Here is a 20,091-nt window from a genome sequence, read left to right as displayed (position 1 = left end):
TTAGATTTGTAGAATAATACAGGGCAGAAAACAGCATGTCAGTATGTCAGGTAGCTTTTCTCCAGGAGTCCTTACAGCCAACCCTATGCTGCCTCCAGCCCCCACAAGGAAGGCAGGCAATTGTAAGTGACGAAATTGACTAGGTACAACAAAGGGACGTCTTACACAGGATAGGAACTGTTTCTTGTAATGCACGTGGGCATAGCATCCAGGGCCTCTCGAGACACCACAGCAGGCAGCTAAGGCCTGTGTTTTCCAATAGATTTTTATAGTCCACTCAAAGTCTTCTGTTTCAGATGTAATTTATCATCAAGGGTCATATTTTTTTCAGAAATTGCATTGCTTAGTAATGTAGCTGGCATTCCTAGCCACAATTCGTGTGTGTGTGTGTGTGTGTGTGTGTGTGTGTGTGTGTGTGTGTGTGAGAGTGTGAGAGAGAGAGAGAGAGAAAGAGAGAGAGAGCCAGCACATTTTCAGGGCAACAGTGCTGGGAGAAGGTAAACCCAAGGTCATCTTCACATGGACAAAGAGGTTAGCCTGTTAACCATTTCTTCCCAGTAGAAGATTTAAACCATTAATATTCAGAGAGAAGATACAACTCATGAAACAAGAATTACACAAGAACAGAGTTTCATTAAAACAACAAACGAGAATAAGAAAGAACTTTCACAGGGGCGCCTGGGTGGCTCAGTAGGTTGAGCGTCCGGCTTCAGCTCAGGTCATGATCTCACGGTTTGTGAGTTCGAGCCCCATGTCAGGATCTGTGCTGACAGCTCGGAGCCTGGAGCCTGTTTCGGATTCTGTGTGTCCCTCTCTCTCTGCTCCTCCCTTGCTCGTGCTCTGTCTCTCTCTCAAAAATAAATAAATAAACATTTAAAAAAATTAAAAAAAACTTTTATAAATCAAAAATATGGTATGCAAAAAAAATCAGAAGAGTCAAAAGCAAAGCTGAGGAAATCTCTATGAGATGAGGAACACAAGGAAAAAACCAAGGACACAAGGAAAAAAACCAAAGAGATGAAAAGTAAGAGGGAAATTTTTGTTTTTTCACTTAGATAATCAATCCAGAAGGGCTAAAATCTGACCAGTGGGAGTTCCAGAATGAGAAAACCGAAGTAATGGAATTATTAAAATCCCCAAGACGTGAAAGATAAGAATCTCCGGTATGAAAAGGCCCACCCAATGTCATGAATGAAAGAAGACCTGTATCAAGCCTCCTGAAAAGAAAACTAAAAACTTGTCATAGAAGGAAGACAGAATACATATAAAGTGTCAGAAATGAGAGTGGCATCTGACTTCCCGGCAGCAAAACTGGCAGTTAGAAGATTTTGAAATAATCTCTTTAACAATCCAACTGATTTCAAGCCAAGAATTCTATATATAACCAACAGTTAATCAAATGTGAAGTTGGAGTAGACATTTTCAGATATTTAGGTGATCTAAAATATCTACTCTTATTTGGGGAACTGTTGGTAGAAGTCTCCAAAACAAGCTCATAGATACAGAGAGCAAAGTAGGAGACCCAGAAACAGGGTTCCGACCTAAGAATTTCCAGGATGACAGTGACAAGCAGTTTCAGGACAAAGGGTGTGCAGCAGGACCAGAGCGATTCTAGATTGGAGCAAGAGGCTGGAGGGTTCCAGGATGACCACTTGCAAGAAAAGTTGGTACGAACTTGTTAGGTTTGCAAAATTATATGGTGGAGGATCTTTTCAGAGTTCTTGAAGGGTATAGGAAGAGATAAATGATTAGAGAAAATTATATTAGTGAAAAAAATGATTTCATTATCAGCTGCATGTACCAAAAAAAGTAAAATAAAGGAAACCGATTTATAGCATACGACACGGCTCAGCACTGAATAATATTTAAATAGTCATAATGCAAACTTTTAATATGGATTTAATCAAGAATTGATATATAATTATATTGGAACGTTGGACGGAGGAAAAGCGAATGTACATGAGCTAAAATACTTACAAGAAAAATCAATAGATACCTAAAATTGATAAGAATAGCAGTCTATATTTGTTAATTGAAATCTGGAGATAAATACCAGAAAAAAAGCTGAAAGTGGTTGTTTCTGGATAGTGGCCAGTTTGTGTGTGTGTGTGTGTGTGTGTGTGTGTGTGTGTGTGTGTGTGTGCGCGTGCGCGGGCGCGCGTGCGCGCGGACACGCACATGCATATATTGGAGGAATTGTTGTTATATATTTTTTAGCTGACTTGACTTCTTAAACTATTTGCTGCATGTGAAGGCAGTATAGCATGATGGTTAGTTGATTATATTCTGAAGCTACCTAATTGGGGTTTAAGTTCTTGCTCTGCCCCTTACTGGCTATGTGACCTTGAATAAATTTTCTTGACCTTGAGCCTTAGTTTTCTTATTTGTAAAATAGGGATAATAATATCTCATAGAAGTATTGTGCAGATCAGTAAGTTAAGATCAAAATTATGGGTTGAATTGTGTGCCTCAAAAAGATATGTTGAAGTCCTAACCTCCAGTACTTGTGAATGTGACCTCATTTGGAAGTAGGGCCATTGCGGATGCAGTCAAGCTAAGAGGATGTCTTATCAAAATAGGGTGGGCCCTAACGCCAATATGACCAGGTTTTTATAAGAAGAGAAGAGACACAGAGGAGAGACATACAAGGAGAGTGTCATAAGACAGTGGAGGCAGAGATTGGAGTTACGCATTTATAAGCCAAGGATCACCAAAGATTGCCGGCAATACCAGAAGCTGAGAAAGGCTTGGAACAGATTCTCCCCTAGAGTCTTCAGGGAGAGCTTGGCCCTGTTAACACCTTGATTCTGGACTTCTAGCCTCTAGAACTGTGAGAAGACATTTTGTTGTTGAAAGCCACCCAGTTAGTGATACTTTTTTTTTTAATGGCAGCACTAGGAAGCTAAAATAATATATAAAGCATATAGACAGTACTTGGAACTTAGTAAGCAGTACATAACTATTAATCGTTAATATTACAACTTTGTTAAACAATTTTTAAGAAGTTATTTTTAAAAAGTGTTAGAAGTCCTTTTAGTAGCAGTTTATACAAAGTGTACAGAAAAGGAAGCGGCAGCTTCTTTTCCTGAAAGTGGTGGGAAGTCTCCATAGGGGTACTGCCATTTGGACTACTTTGAAGGAGTTTTCTAGGTAAAGAAGCAGGAAAAGGATACTGTATGAAAGGGTCAGCATGTGCATAAGTGGGACTAATTGTGTCTTCTGTCTGATGAGACCCAGAACTGATGTGGCTTCATTCTTAGCTATTGAACAACCAAAAACCTGTGGCTAATTTTCAAAAGAATTGTGGCTATACCCACTAAGAGTATGGTTAGTCCTTGTCTTCCTGCTCTCACTAGTTGTTGTTGCCCTCCCTGAGTCCTGCGGCCTGGCGATAACAATTCTGACTCGAGGTTTGGTTTATTTGAGACCTTGGTCTCTATATGAGTATTAAACTTGGTTGTGCTCACTGAGTCATACGATCCTATAATAGATGGCTTTCAAACCTAGTTCACAATGTTATGTAGTCTCATCCATGTTAAAACGACATTTCTTTTTTAAAACAACTTGAAGTGAAGTTGTCAAGTCATTCCTATTTACTGATTCAGTCACGTAGAGGCAACCGGTTGGAATAGAGCTCAGCGGTGTGGTTTATTCAGTATCATTGTTGAGCCCCTCTGCTACATGTCACTGAGCACTGTGCCAAGTACTGGGCGTGCAAATATGTATAAGAGACAGTCCTTATATTCTCGGAGCTTCAGGTTTGTGGGGAGATGAACAGTAACAAAATTATGTGATTATGTACTTTGCTAGAAGTTTATAAAAGGTAATACATGTATATAGAGCGTTGCTTATATCAGCCTGGAATATCAAGAAAGGCATTCCAGAAGGCCTAATACCCAGGGGGAGTTTTGAAAGAAATCTGAGATTAGGGCCCAAGTCTGGTGATGTTGAGTGAAAAGTAGTCCAGAGCAGTGAAATAGAAAATGGATATTCAGAGTTCTATTTCTGTGCCTTAACATGTCTTAGCAAAAGTAAAATTCTCCATTGTGATTACAGAAGGTAATATCGAAATGTTTTTGGACCTAAGTCCCTTCTCTAGAATAAAGATGAAGACTACTAAATAACCAAATACCTTATCATTAATTCTAATGATTTAAATGAAGGAAGAGTATTTACAATAAATAGAAGACAGTGGTTGAAAATGGATGAATAACATTACATTTTTGCCTCTTTAGTCATTAAAAATGGGACACATAAATTGAAGTCTAGATTAAAGACAAGTTTAGTTTGTCTTTACAACTTGTCTAGATTAAAGCCAAGTTTAGTTAAAAATTGAGGTATAACATCAGTTACATAAAATCAGTACAAAAATGAAACGAGTGTGAATGTTAGGCTGGATAACTGTCTTATGAGGGACACAAATAAATCACTATTTAAGTAATACATAATTATAAAGGATTAAAACTAATTCCATTTTTTAAAGAAGGAAGTTTGGTTTTAGCAATTAGAATGGTAACAAAACACTGAGGCAAATGTTAATAGAAATATTTAATTACTTAGGGAGTAAACATAACGTGAACAATATGGGGTTGTGTTATTTAAAAAATAACAGACAAACATGATTACTTTCACTAGACATTACTAGATAAGTGGAGGAAGTCTGGAGAGTAAATCTGATTTATTTTTAGTTTAGCAGAACACTTGATAGTCTAATTTTACTTAAAAATTAATTTAAGTTGTTTTGGATATTTGCAGTGTTTAGTTGATTAAAAGCAGAATGAAGTACAGTACCACAGAAAACACAGGTAGAGAATCATATTGGTAATTTTAGATGATGAATTTAGAAATAAAATTGATGAATTCTACACATATTGTGTGTTTGTGTTTGAGGAATGATTTTAATGTTATTAGTTCTTTACTCACAAGTATAATTATCATGTCTTTACTGAATCATCTATTACTTAAAAAGGCAAAATTTTGAACTAATGCATCACTACTGAAAAGTGCAATAATATCCTTTTTTAGATATTTAAATGAAGCAAAAATGCATTTTACATTGTGATTTTTTATTGAAGCTGATGTTAAGATGAGGTGACTTTTGTTTCTACTGTATGACAAACCACTGAGATGTATGTTAATTCTATGTGTGTTATTTTCCAGAAAGAATTCTTTGTAGAATTGGGCTTAACTACAGGACAGCTGGGTATAGATGATTCTACACAAGTGCCTCCTGGTGAGTGTTGCTCTCAGATGGCATATAATTAATGATAAATGAGAGTCAGTTTAAGGCTCATCTTTTCATTTCCAAATTAACCTAGTAACTCTTTTACGTCTGAAAACTAAGCATACTTTGTGATTCTCCTTGATTATTGTTAATTATTGAATAGAACTCTGTATGTTGCAATGATCAGAATTCAGCTAGATTTTGTATTTTTGTTTGAAGGTCTTTAAAGTAATTTTTGAAAAGTCATTAGACATATATAAGTCAGTTTTTTTGGCAAAATCCTCATTGGCAGCACTCATATTTACATTTACTGGCCATTACCATCTATTTTTATTTTTTGTATCATCAAGTTAATTGAATACTGATATTCTACCTAGTATAAATTTAGGGTATAAAATTAGTATCTTTTAAATATTAACCAAACAGAAAATTTCCTTAGCTTTTATTTTTTTGTGTGCATAATACAATGTGTTTTTCATAAAAGATCGGATTGGTATTTAGCTATAATCAACAGGAAGTAAAAATTGACTTAAAATATGGGAGGCCCATCTTGTGGAATTGTTCTAGTCTTTCCTCTGCACTGGCTAGCTGTGTGACTTGAACAAGTCACTTTACGTTTCTGGACTTGCTTCTTTCTCTATAAAATAAGGAATTTGGCTATTTCTTATTGTTAATAATAATTATAAACCTAATAAACAGTCATCGAGTACATTACTATGTGCTGCATGTGTATTATCTCATTTTAACCCTAGCAGCTCTAGAAAGTATGTATTATTACCATTTTTAAAACTTTATTAATGTACAATGCATATAGAAAAGCATAGGGGGTGCTTGGCTGGCTCAGTTGGTAGAGTATATGACTCATGATCTCTGGGTTGTGAGTTCAAGCCCCATGTTGGGGGTAGAGATTACTTAAAAAATTTTTTTAAAAAAAAAGAAAGAGAAAGTACATATACTATAAGAGAATGGCTCGTTGGATTTTTATGATTTGGGCACACCTATTAAAATACCACCCAGATCAATATGCTGAGGCCCCCTTCAGTCTTTATCCTCTTTGTCAAAAATAACCACTATTCTGATTTCTAGCAGTATGGATTAATTTTGCCAATTCTTGAACTTAATATGAATGGAAGCATATAGTATCTACCCTTTGATGTTTGACTTCTTTTGTTCAATATTATATTTGTGAGATTCAACCATATTGTTTTATGTATTCGTGGGCCATTTTGTTTTGCATGATAGTCGTTCCACTGTATTAACATACCACACATTTATTTATCCCTGCTACTGTTGATGAGTATTTGGGAAGTTTCAGGTTGGCGGCTGTTACAAACAAGGCTGCTATGAACATCCTAGTATGTTCCTTTTGGTGAGCACGTGTATACTCCTCTGTTGAATACACACCTGAAAAGGCAGTTTCCCTCTCCCGAGGTTCGCATAAATTCATTTTTAGTAGATAACTGCCAAAGAATTTTCAAAACTGGTAGTACCAGTTTATACTTCCACTAACAAGGTACGAGAGTAGAAGCTGGCTCATATGTTTGCTAATGCTGGATGTATTCCATCTTTGTTTTAGTTATCCTAGCGATATATAGTAGCACTGCATTATGGTTTTAAATTTTTTAGTATTGTGTAAGGTAGAAGTATTACTATCATTTTAAAGTTAAGAAGTGAAGATGTTAAGTACTTGCCCAAGTTCACAAAGCTAATAAGTGCTGGAATCAAGATTCAACACTAAGCGGTCTGCCTCCAAAGTCTGCTGCCTCCCCTCCTGATCCCTTTGATAGTCTTTTCTTATTTTGTAAGAAGATATCAGACATCTTACAGAATAAGATATTGCTATGGTTTGAATGTTTGTGTCCTCCTGAAATTCATATTTTGAGGTCCTAACCCCCAAGGTGATGGTACTCGGTGAAGTCTCAGGAAAATGGTTAGGTCAAGAGGGTGTGCCCTCATGAATGAGATCAGTGCCCTTGTAAAAGAGCTCTCTAGCCCCTTCCACCATGTGAGGACACAGAGAAAAGTCAGCAGTCTATAGCCCAGAAGAAGAACTTCACCACAACCCATCATGCTGGCACCCTGATCCTGGACTTCTAGCCCCTAGAACTGTAACAAATAAATTGCTGTTGTTTATAAACCAGTCTGTGGGTTTTTTGTTGTAGCAATCTGAACAGATTAAGGCAGATATCCTATATTTCTGTTCATGGCCAGTGATAGCCATATACAACAAAAGGAAAAGGAAATAATAATACAGCCTTGAGTGATATTTATGTTTTTTACTTTTAAATTATCCTTAAGAATTGCTTAAAGTTGTTCTAAACTCTATAGTAGCTATGCTTTAGAAGACCCAATATTTTTCTTAATCTAGAGTATAGTTCTTTCTTCTTTGATTCACAAACGTGAGACCCTGCTAACGGCCAGGGACTAGTGAACACATAGATATGACATAATCTTTACTCTTAGGGAAGGTATAGTAGAAATACAGATATAGATAAGACTCAGTGTGGTATTTGCTATTCTTGCATACAAGGGGCAGTTGGAGCAGAGGAAGGAGCACTTATATCTGCCCAGAGGAGATTGATAATCTCTTTAGTTGATGCATTTATTTTTACTCTCTACTTCTCAAAGCAATACTGCTAGAAATTGGATTAAATTGGTATCTATCCAATGAGATTGATTTCAGTGATATAGTACTTGGATTTTTACATGATTTGAGAATTGCTAACCAACAGTATTACTTAGAAAGAAGAACAGGGTTATAGATAACTACTTTTGCCTAGAATTCATTGGTATTTTTAATGTTTTGGTCTATGTCTGTGGCTTTGGTCAAACTGGAACTGTGCTGCTAACGGTTTGAAATATTGCCAATACTTGTGTCTGGCTAGAGGCAAGTTTTATATTTAAGATTAGGTGTACTCTGACTTATAATTTTTTTTTTTTAATTTTTTTTTTCAACGTTTATTTATTTTTTTGGGGACAGAGAGAGTCAGAGCATGAACGGGGGAGGGGCAGAGAGAGAGGGAGACACAGAATCGGAAACAGGCTCCAGGCTCTGAGCCATCAGCCCAGAGCCTGACGCGGGGCTCGAACTCATGGACCGCGAGATCGTGACCTGGCTGAAGTCGGAGGCTTAACCGACTGCGCCACCCAGGCGCCCCTGTACTCTGACTTAAAGACACTATATCCGTCTTTAAAAACCTGTGTCACCTATGTTTTATCAATACTCTTAACTCAATTTTCATATTTGAGGTACATATCCTACTTACTAGCTTAACAACTTTTACATAAATAAGAGTCAGGAGAAAAATACTTACCTTCATAATATGGAATCCAGATTTTAAAATAATCTAAAGTTAGACATGTCCATTATTCCTACAAACTCTCATGAATATTCATTACTTTAAATACACATATGTACACATCTACATACTTAAAATGGAAACCATGTAGAAGACTCATGCTAGAAGGATAAGCAAGATCAATACTCTTTCATAAGGCTTTTTGATAAGGGGGGGTCATGTGTTTGATATTATTGCCTGAATATACATACTAATGAACTTATGAGATGGGATTTTGCTGAATAGACATTTTCAACAGTTTATTATTTCTAAAAGAAAAAGCAGCTTTAGTTGGCTTAGCATTTTCTGAAGTGTGTTCCATGAAGCATTCATCAGATAGATGTCCTGTGAAACAGAGGATCTTACTGCTAAATAAGGTTTGAGAAAGGCTGTGTCATATACATTTTTAAGATCTTTAGTTTGTGTCACTATCTTTAAGACTATGAGAAATCCTGGGGCGCCTGTGTGGCGCAGTCAGTTAAGCGTCCGACTTCAGCCAGGTCACGATCTCGCGGTCCGTGAGTTCGAGCCCCGCGTCAGGCTCTGGGCTGATGGCTCAGAGCCTGGAGCCTGTTTCCGATTCTGTGTCTCCCTCTCTCTCTGCCCCTCCCCCGTTCATGCTCTGTCTCTCTCTGTCCCAAAAATAAATAAAAAACGTTGAAAAAAAAAAAAATTTAAGACTATGAGAAATCCTAAGTAAACTTCTAGCTTAGAATCTCCCCAACTCATTTCACCAGAGCACTTTTTTTCCCAAGCAAGATTTACTAACATAGATGTATTTATTAACGTAGTCAATAACAGCATAACAAGCATTTTTTAAGTAACGGATTGGAAATTCTGGTTCTGACTTTTTTTGGCTTCTCATTCTTAGACTAGAAAATAGCACTTACAAAGCAAAGTCATTGTATGTCACATGATTGGATAGTTAAATTCTATAAAGAAGTTTTTTAAAATTTTTATTTCCTACTACTTTTAGTGATAAAGCACTATTACCATCCAGTAGTGTCATCCATTTTTACAAGAGACAAGAATTGGCTGACAACATTTGCTTCTTTGGTCACTGAGCTTTGACAGTTAGAAGCTAATGGCAGCTAATTAAAATGAAACTGGTATTGTTATTTTATATACAGGCTTTGGAGTAAATATATTCAAATACTTTAGTCATAGAAAATGGTTGTGTGTTGGCAGTCATCCCAAACGCTTTACTTGGTCATTGTATAATCTGCTCAACCTCAGAGCCATTAGGAATAAAATAAACTAAAAGAATACTCTGCTTCAAATATTGTATTTAGTAAAACCAGCTTTATGGTAATTTTTTAAATCTAAAAAAAATATCTAACACTGAAAACATTAACACATGGAAGAATGAAGTAGAGTACCATTTTATATTGGTCAGCTGGGCTGACCCCGGGGATCACAGAACAGGCTTTTTAGAAAACTGCGTTAAAATATGAGGCCAGGACAGGTCTCCCTCTCCCTCAATGCCCAGGTCTGGCCACCAGCAGGCCACTGAGTTCAGATAAGAGCTCTGAAGTGCTAAGCACGAGCATTCTGCTCAGGAGGGAATCAAGTGCCAAGATGGTCACCAGGTTGCCGGGAGACCCAGGTTCTACTTACCCAGACAGTCACTTGTTAAGTTCATGACCCTTAACACACCATTATCCCATTTGTGAGAAAAGGCGAACTAATCACTGTTGTAAAATCTAACAAATCCAATTAACAGCTCCTCCTTTGTCAGATTGTGAGTAGAGGAAGAAAGGAAGTTGACAAACGGATTTTCTCTGAGATGGGGAGAAGAGCTAAAAGTTTTCCCCTTATAGTGTCAGTATCCTTTTCTTTTTTTGCTCTTAATTTTTAAATAACTTATAGAAGTATAGTGTACATAGTGAAAAGGGCACAAATCATAAGTATACGGATCAGTGAATTTTTACCACGTGAGCACACTTATGAAACCTCTGACTCCATCAAGAAATAAGACTATTACCAGCATCCTAGAAGCCTCCAGGCACACCTCCAGTCTCTGCCACCTCCGTGGGTGACAACTATCCTGACTTTTTTAAAAATTTAATTTATTTTACTTATTTTTAATTTTAATTTACATCCAGGTTAGTTAGCATATAGTGCAACGATGATTTCAGGAGTAGATTCATTAATGTCCCTTACCCATTTAGCCCATTCCCCCTTCACCATCCTTCCAGTAACCCTCTGTTTGTTCTCCATATTTAAGAGTCTCTTATGTTTTTGTCCCCCTCCCTGTTTTTATATTATTTTTGCTTAACTATCCTGACTTCTAACATCATAGGCTACTTTTGCCTATTTTGTACTTTATAGGTATGGAATCACACTGTTGATGAGTTCTACTGTTGATGATCAGTTGAGTTGTTCCCACTATTTGGTTATTACCATTATTGCTGCCATGAATATTCTAGTATATGTTCCTTGGTGCACATATGTGTGCATTAAGGTATACACCTGAGAGTAAATTGCTAATTGTTCTAGGATGTGCATGGTTTTCCAAGTGGCTGCACTAATTTACATTCCCACCACCTTTGTACGAAAAGTTCATTTGCTCCACTTACTTTGCATTTAGAATTGTCAGGATTTTCATTTTAGGCGTTATGATGGGTGTATATTTCATAATGGTTTTCATTGTGTTTCTCTGACGACTAATGTGGTTGAGCCTCTTTTCATACTTTACTGGTCCTTTGGGTCTCCTCTTTTGTAAAGAACCTGTCACATATTTTGCCTATTAGGTCAGATAGTTGTCTGTCTTTACCAAGAGTTCTTTACATGTTCTGGATACAAGTCCTTTGCCAGATATGCATATTGCACAGATACTCTCCCACTCTGTGACTTACATTTTCACTCTCAATGGTGTCTTTTGATAAAGAGAAGTTTTTTTTAATGTGGTTTAGTTTATGAGTTTTTTGCCATTATGATGGGTACTTTAAAAGCAAATCTTTGTTTCTCCCATATAATCTTTTAAAATGGCATTTGTATAGTGGGATTTTACCTATAATAGCATTAAGGCTTTATTTTTTTAGCTATGCTTTCATGGCAGATTAGAGCAGCAGTAGGGCTTTGCAAATGAAGCTGTCAAGAGGAGTGGACCTTTTTTCTGTTGTGAAAAGATATTCTGTTTTATTTTAACAAAGGAAAATTACTTATCAGTTTCTTCTTCTGATTAAATGTACTTAACTCCCTTTTAATTTCCATAAACTTTAAACAACTTACAAAAAAGATTTTTCTATATATAAAGGTAAATATTCTTATAGTTTTATACAGAACCATTCAGCTTTAGAAATAATTAACAGTATCAATACCAGAAAAAAATATACCTATGTTGTTATAAATGTGGTTGATCATACTTGTGTCTAATAATTTTATCATTTTTAGAACTTTTTGAAAATGAGCATGTACGTATTGGGCAAAAAGGTAAGCTTTTGATTCTACTAATTATGATTTCTGAAAATGAAACAGTCTTAAGTAAATGTCTGCATCATGTACTTCCAACTGAAATTCAATCTCTGGAAAGCTAAAAATCTAAAAAAGAGTACTATTTAACTATGTAGGTAATATAATGGGAATCTTTATAAAGAGGAGGAATGCATCATTTTGGCTTCATCAATAAATGTTAGATAAAGAAGAACACAGATGGTTCACTAAAAAGGAAATAATAAATGCAGACACACATTCTTCGAAAATGTGAGCTTAATCCATTCAGCAGAATTTCATTTTAAAATCAAAGAGGAAGGCTGTCTCTTTCATGCGCCCACACACTTCTCATTAGCGTTAATTGGAATATGCCCCTGCATTAGGAGAAGCTGTACTTCTCAATGACTGTTCACAATGGTAAGACTTAATACCCAAAGCGGCCCTTAGTGTTCTGGGGAATAATTTTTTCCCTATCTTTTGAAGATTCTTCTCCTTGTTTTTATAAATCTTATTTTGTCTTTGAAATGTGAAATGCAGATAAGTCTTTGTGTCAGAATGTACCTTCTAGGGCGATTGTCATGTTCTAAACTCCATACTTCAATTTTTCAAAATAATATTTATTCAAGACATCATCATTTTTTACTCGTATGTTTGACGTTTTCATTAAACAGAGTTGCAAATTAAGGAATATGTCTCATTTCTTTTTTTTTTTAAGTTTATTTATTTTTGAGACAGAGAGAGACAGAGCATGAACGGGAGAGGGTCAGAGAGAGAGGGAGACACAGAATCTGAAACAGGCTCCAGGCTCTGAGCTGTCAGCACAGAGCCCGACACAGGGCTCGAACTCACAGACAGCGAGATCATGACCTGAGCCGAAGTTGGACGCTTAACCAACTGAGCCACCCAGGCGCCCCATGTCTCATCTCTTTTATATGATCCCTTTGTTTCTTTTGGATATGTCATTTTCATTTAGTACAAGTTTTTTCCCTTTTCTTTTAAGAAGAAAATAGAAGAAAATAATATATTAGACAAATACCGGCAGTTGTCTGATATGTCTTTTTTTGCTTTTATTTTTATTTTGTGTGTTTTGGGAGAGCCTGTATTTTCAGACTTAATAGCTAGTATTTTAATTAAAGAAAATAAAAATGAAAATGAAAGCAAAAGCATAATATCTTAATTTTGTGAACTTGGCTGATTATAAAGAGCTTTTGGCCTTCTTAAAAGATTCTTAGTTCTTTTCTGTTTTTAGTTCTTTTTTAAAAAAATCTCTCTCTTCTGTTGATTTTGGGAAATAGCTAAGAAGTCATCGAATTCTTTATAATTCTTAGCCATAATACTTCAAATACCATAGTACTTCAAAATACTAGAACATTCCTGACTTAGAGAATATGCCTAAGAAATTTATGTGTCTATATCACTAGTTTCAGATCCATGGAACAAAGTGATTTCAAAGTACCTACATTAAAAATTTTTACCAAATTGGGTGGGAGGTAGAGGAATTTCAGACTCAACATGTATAGGGCTGTAAACAGGGCCACATCAAAATTCAGAGAGTACAAGAAGGCTGTCAAGACATGATGTAATTATGTTAGATATAGAGATGAAATATTAGCTTCCCCAAAGATTTTTAGTTAAAATATTTCAATGTTGTCTTACATTATGAAATTTGTAATGAGATTTTACTCTACTTTTGACAGTTCTAGCAGAACAAGATAGTGCCGCTGCTCAACAGTATATCAGACAAGGAAGCCCCACAGCACTGAGAGCAGAATTATGGGCTCTCATTTTGAATATTTCCAGTCAACCTGAGGTAAGAGTCAAAGAAGATAGGCTAAATTTGAGCTCATTGACATTTATTCTTCAGTGACCAGTGATTCACATTGTTGTTGTTTTTTTTTTTTTTAATTTTTTAAATGTTTATTTATTTTTGACAGAGAGAGAGGCAGAGTGTGAGCAGGGGAGGGGCAGAGAGAGAGGGGGACACGGAATCCGAAGCAGGCTCCGGGCTCTGAGCAGTCAGCACAGAGCCTGATGCGGGGCTCCAACCCACGTACTGTGAGATCATGACCTGAGGCAAAGCTGGACCCTAACTGACTGAGCCACCAGGTGCCCCAGTAACCAATTATTCAAAATAGAAATACTTTTTTTTTTAAATTTTGGTTTCTTAGCCTTATATATTTACCCCCTTTTTCATTTACAAAAATCACTGTAGTTTTGAGTTCTAAGACAAGATTAACATAGAATATAATCACTGTGTGCTTAACATAGAAATTTTTGTTACGATAATTAGTTGGATATTTTAAACTTATAGGTAAAAGAACAGTAAATAAAATTTTAAGAAATGGAGTCTGCCAGTGGAGATCAGTGAAGACATGTGAAAGAACTGGGATATTAGAATAAGGAGAGATAAAGGACCACTCAGTATATATAAATGAGCGCTTTCTCCCTACAGTTGCTTTTGAAACATGCACTATTTTTAGGGTTCTAAAAACTGACAGATTATGTGGCAATATTAGTTTTCTTAGTACAGGAACATTTTATTTTAGGAAATAAAATGAATATGAAGAGAAATCACCAACAGGCAAGTAACAGATTCAATAAAGAACAATTATATAAAACATTGATTCTTTTTGAAAAAAAATTGTTGTTTTGCTTAAAGCCCATTGATCATATAACCCATCCATTTAAAGATTTTTAATAAGTAGCGAACTAATAGCTCCCTGGCCTAGTGGTTGAAAGCATGGGTTTTGCAGGGGACGCCTGAGTCAGTTAAGGCATCTGACTCTTGATTTTGGCTTCAGGTTATGATCTCATGTTTCATGAGATCAAGCCCCACGTTGGGCCCCACGCTGATGGTGTGCGGCCTGCTTGGGATTCTCTCTCTCCCTCTCTCTGCTCCTTCCCCACGTGCACAAGCACTTTTCTCTCTCTCTCAAAATAAATAAACTTCAAAAAAAAAAAAAAAAAACTTGGGTTTTGGAATTATACGGACCTAGTTTCAACTCTAATCTTACTTAAAATGTGCCATTGAGTGAGTTAAATTTCTTGAAACCTCAATTTACCCATGCTGAAATATAGGTAATAATATTTATATCATAAGGTGGTTATGAGAATCAAATGAAAGGATATCTATGTCTTCTAACACAGTGCCTGACATGAATGGTCAACATTAATGATAGTAATAAAATAATACTTACATGTTGCATAGTTTTATGTTATAAATTAATTGTAATTTAGAGTAATGGTTTTTAAGAAAATCAACTATTCATATTATTATAAGAAGTACACCTCTGACTTTTGCAAATTATGTTACATGTGTGCTTTTCTGTGTATGTGTGTGTTTTGAATTTCCCTCTGTGAACATCACTGTCAAAAATTACTTGCTTCCTTTCTGAAAGAATAAACCTTGTGATTGAGTTGCAAGAAGTTTTAGACCAAATGATATTGGTATCTTTTGTGGTGACACTAGAAGTAAGTTTACAGAACAGAAGTGAGTGTACATTGGACATTTTGGGGGAGAGTATCAACTCTTGGAGAAGAGATGGTAACTCTTGTCGATCTAACTGTGTAGGTGACCTACCAAGTTCACTCATCAGGAGCTAGATTAACAAAACTTGTCTCTGCAGAGGAACTAATTGCTACTATTTTAGAAACAAATTTAGAATTTTTCCAGAAGTATCATCCTAGAGGGGCACCTGGGTGGCTCAGTTGGTAGAACATCTGACTCTTGATCTCAAGGTCTGAGTTCAAGTTCCATGTTGGGCATGGAGACTACTTAAAAAAAAAAAAAAAATAAGTGTCATCCTAGAATAAGAATAGTAATCCCAATTAAATTCCAATAAAAAATGGTTGTTTATTATAATGTTCAAAGGCAGTTTTCACACTTGAATTTTGGAGCTAATAGTCATCTTAATTTTTTTTGTTTATTTATTTTGAGAGAGAGAACGAGCATGAGCAGGGGAGGGTCAGAGAGACAGGGAGAGAGAGGATCACAAGCAGGCTCTGCACTGTTAGCACAGAGCCCAACTCAGGGCTTGAATTCACAAATCATGAGGTCATGACCTGAGCTGAAATCAGAAGTCGGACGCTTAACCAGCTGAGCCACCCAGGTGTCCCGTCATCTTAATCTTTAAATGTACAATGGCAAGTCTGGAAATAGAAATTAATATTTGCAGAAAAGCAACCTTGATTTCATTGAATAAAACACTTTCCATCACTTTCACTTATTTTCAGGTGTAAAAGTATGACCTCAACAAACTAAAGCAGTTCCAAAATAATTGTTGTAGGTGGTAGGTACATTGGGTGGGTGGGGTGGGAGGGAAGAATAGTCGTTTCTTATCAAGAATACTTTATCAGAACTTTTTTTCAATCACTTAAAATACGCGACACGTAGAAATACATCATAATTGAGGAGTTACAGAGATAAGTGGAATATTTCACATTTCACACCCATGAAGATATTTTTAAAAATCTTATCTCAATAGATAAACTGGATTTAATGATTTAAGTTCCTAGTAATTAATTTATTTCACTAGAACATTATTTACTTCGATGTTTTTTCTCTTATTAAGGAAATATGTCATACATTTAAAAAGATTGCTTTTGTATATTTTCTTATATGCAAATCTCTAGGTGCCCATCAGGATATCCATATTTAGTAAACATTCATCCTATTTTAAATTTTTTTGCTTAATTTAGTTTGCTAAAGAATTCTGAAAATTCTTCTCTACTTTGTTTTAGGTACTTGCTTACTAATAAATAGCCAGGACTAGTATTAATTAAAATTTTCTTTAGTGAGTTCATAAGTTTCTCCACAACCTTCCCCAGGTCGATAACAATGCCTGACCTTCCTAGATTTTCCTGGTCAGCTCATTCAGTCTTCATAGTGCCCGTTTCTGACTTTCATTCTCCTCAACACTTCTTTTCAGAGTCTTAGCAAAACGCCTCATCTTCTCCTTCCTGGAGAAAACAGATATCATCATAAGAGACTCGCTCAGATTCCTTCCACCAAATCTGTAAACTTATTTGTATCAGCACCTGTTCTTGCCTCCTGTACTTTTATAGCGAAACCTTCTGAAAGAAAAGTCTGTGTTGGAGGCATCACTTCCATTAATTACTCAGTCTACCATGGTCTGGCATACACCCCACTACATGACTACAACTGCCATGGCTAAAGTCACCAAAGAACAGTGGATACATTTTAGCCTTTACGTCTACTGTGTTTGATACTCTTGCTTACTCTGCCCTTGAAGTATTCTTGCTCTTTAATTTAGTTTGCCCTGTTTTCTTAGTTCTTCATTCTCTTTCTTTCTTTCTTTCTTTCTTTCTTTCTTTCTTTCTTTCTTTCTTTCTTCTTTTTCTTTTCTTTTTTTTCATGTCCATTTTGAGTTCCTTTGCTGGACCTTAAGGGCTTGTAATTGTAAGAATTCCATTTTGATCTTCTTTTCATTCTGTACTACATGTTGCCTGGCCTGTCTTACTTACAGGTCACTTATTCCCTAATGGCTTTGACTCTGGGTTCAGCCAAACTCTCTCTTACGCCTAAAACTTTAATTTCCAGTTGCCTACAGAACTCCAATATGTGTTCTGAAATTATGCCAGACTCCTGATGTCTAAAAGAAAAGGCATAATTACCTCGATGCGTTTGTGGTTCTTCAAGAGATGCTGTTTTATCTTTCTTTGCTCCCTGCAGTTCTCATCCTGAAAAAACCTCCGCGGACTTTTGTCTGCTTGGAAACGCCTACTCTTCTTTTAGACGCAGCTTGTTCTGTCACCTTCTCTGAGAAACCTTCCTACCATTCTCTCCCCTACCTTGTCTTCTCCCAGCTCCATCACCACTACAGTTAGACACCTTTTTCTCTCTCTCCTGTCTTAACCAGGGCAGGAACAAAGGCCTAAAGACACAGAAACACATACCATACTTCTTCTTTTCTTTTGTTTTTTTTTTTCTTCTAAGTTTCTTTCTTTATTTTGAGAGAGAGCATGCAGAGGGAGGGACAGAGAAGGAGAATCCCAAGCAGGCTCTGCATTGTCAGTGCAGAGCCCACCATGGGGGTTGAACCCACGAACCGTGAGATCATGACCTGAGCCAAAACCAAGAGTCGGACACTTAACCAGCTGAGCCACCTAGGCGCCCCGCATATACTATACTTCTTATTCATTTGGCTGCTGCAGTTTCTAGGTCGAATACCTGAGGACAAGGATTGTTTTTCCTCTTCACCATCTGTAAATGTCAGTATCTTGTACAGTGTCTGAAAATGGTAGGCTCACATAATGTTTAATGACCTACAAAATGTTAGGAATGTTCTTTGGAGTCTTTCATTTCCTGTGAGTATATTTCCTTTTTTCTTTAGTTAAAGAGTGTAAGTCTGCATAAAGTACCAAACAAATATATATACTAAAGTTTAAATATCCTCTGATGCTAAAAATTTGGGCTACTTTGTTTTTCAGAGATGGCTTTTTATAATTATAATTTATTACTCTTAAACATCTATATTACTGGAGCTTAAAAATATCCTGTTATATTATTAGTAATCATTGCATTTTCTAATTGCTTATATATTTTATAGACTATAATTAAAATATTAATATAAAAATCATCGTTTATCACTATAACATAGTTATAATTTCAACTTCATTATCCGTGTTTTTCTTTCGTTTTATATGGATAAATTACACTAAAAATTACTGAAACCAAACATCCTAGATTGGAATTAAGAGGACTAGTTGAGTCACTAGCCAGTTCTGTAAGTTTGGCTAAGACAGTTAACTTGGCCAGATCTCATTTCCTTAATGTTCAAATAAGGCAAATAGACTAGGTATTTCCAAGGTACCTTCTAAGTCTCAAATTCTCTGATATGTTTTTATTTTTCTCTTAATTAAAAGTAGATTTTTGTCAGTAGCACTGTTACATGCCTAAAGTTATAGATGTTAAGTTATTCACAGCACTTTGAAGATATACTTCTTTATGGAAGCATACTGCACTAAGATTAAAAATTTAATGACTTTCTTTTATTGAAATATTTATTAGTTTCCTAGCATTGGTTATGAAGGGTATTTATCATTAATTTATAATAAAAAACATTACAAATATGATTACAAATTACTACTTAGAATAGCAATTAACATGAAATTCCCTATGGGAATTTGTAAATTATAGGCAATAATGTAAATATGAATACATGTAGGTATGTAGTGGTATTTCATTGTTGTTTTCATTTACATTTCCCTCATGACATATGATGTGGAACATCTTTTCATATGCTTATTTCCTGTTTGTAAGTCTTCTTTGTTGAGGTGTCTGTTGAGCTCTATAGCCCATTTTTTAATTGCATTGTTTGTTTTCTTGTTGAGTTTTAAGAGTTCTTTGTATATTTTGGATAAAAGTCCTTTATCAGATATATCTTTTGCAAATATTTTTTTCCTGGCCAGTGGCTTGTTTTCTCATTTTCTTGACATTGTCTTTTGCAGAGCACAAGTGTTTAATTTTAATGCAGCCAGCCCATCCATTATTTCTTTTTATGGATCATGTCTTTGATTATATCTAAAAAGGCATCACCATATCTAAGGTCATCTTGGTTTTCTCCTGTATTATCCCCTATGAGTTTTGTAGTTTTGCACTTTACATTTAAGTCTGTGATTTATTTTGAGTTGATTTTTGTGAAGGGTGTAAGGTCTGTATCTAGATGATGGTGATGATGATGATGGTGATGATGATGATTGCGTGTGGATGTCCACTTGTTTTATCCTCCTTTTTGTAAAGATTGGTTTTTGGTTTTTGCTCCCTCATATTTCCTTTACTTCTTTATCAGAGATCAGTTGACTATATTTATGTTGGTCTGTTTCTGGAATCTGTTTTGTTCCACTGATTTGTCTATTCTTTTGCCAATACCACCTTGCCTTAATTACTGTAGTTTTATAGTACGTCTTAAGGTTGAGCAATATCAGTCCTCCAACATCGCTCTTCTCCTTCAGTATTGTGTTGGCTATTCCGGGTCTTTTATTTCTTGATATAAGCTTTAAAGTTTCCTCTTTCTCCTTCAGTATTGTGTTGGCTACTTTGGGTCTTTTACCTCATGATAAAAAACTTTAGAT

General features: G+C 35.8%; 1 protein-coding gene across 5 annotated transcripts in view; it reads left to right on the top strand.

Moving 5' to 3' along the window:
* TBC1D19 (TBC1 domain family member 19) overlaps nt 1–20,091 on the top strand; it is a 145,951-nt gene that overhangs the window by 52,709 nt on the left and 73,151 nt on the right. For all 5 annotated transcript variants that reach the window (XM_025921323.2, XM_025921322.2, XM_086705276.1 and 2 more), the window contains 3 exons: nt 5,161–5,233; nt 11,959–11,997; nt 13,695–13,807. In XM_025921323.2, the coding sequence (XP_025777108.1) occupies nt 5,161–5,233; nt 11,959–11,997; nt 13,695–13,807 (225 nt within the window). The remainder of the gene's footprint in view (nt 1–5,160; nt 5,234–11,958; nt 11,998–13,694; nt 13,808–20,091) is intronic.

This window comes from Puma concolor, chromosome B1, assembly GCF_028749965.1.
Source record: "Puma concolor isolate L17-30 chromosome B1, mPumCon1.1.hap2, whole genome shotgun sequence".
NCBI classification, from domain to species: Eukaryota; Metazoa; Chordata; class Mammalia; order Carnivora; family Felidae; genus Puma; species Puma concolor.
The sequence above is the reverse complement of the archived record's forward strand: the minus strand, read 5'-3'. Positions and strand labels throughout refer to the sequence as shown.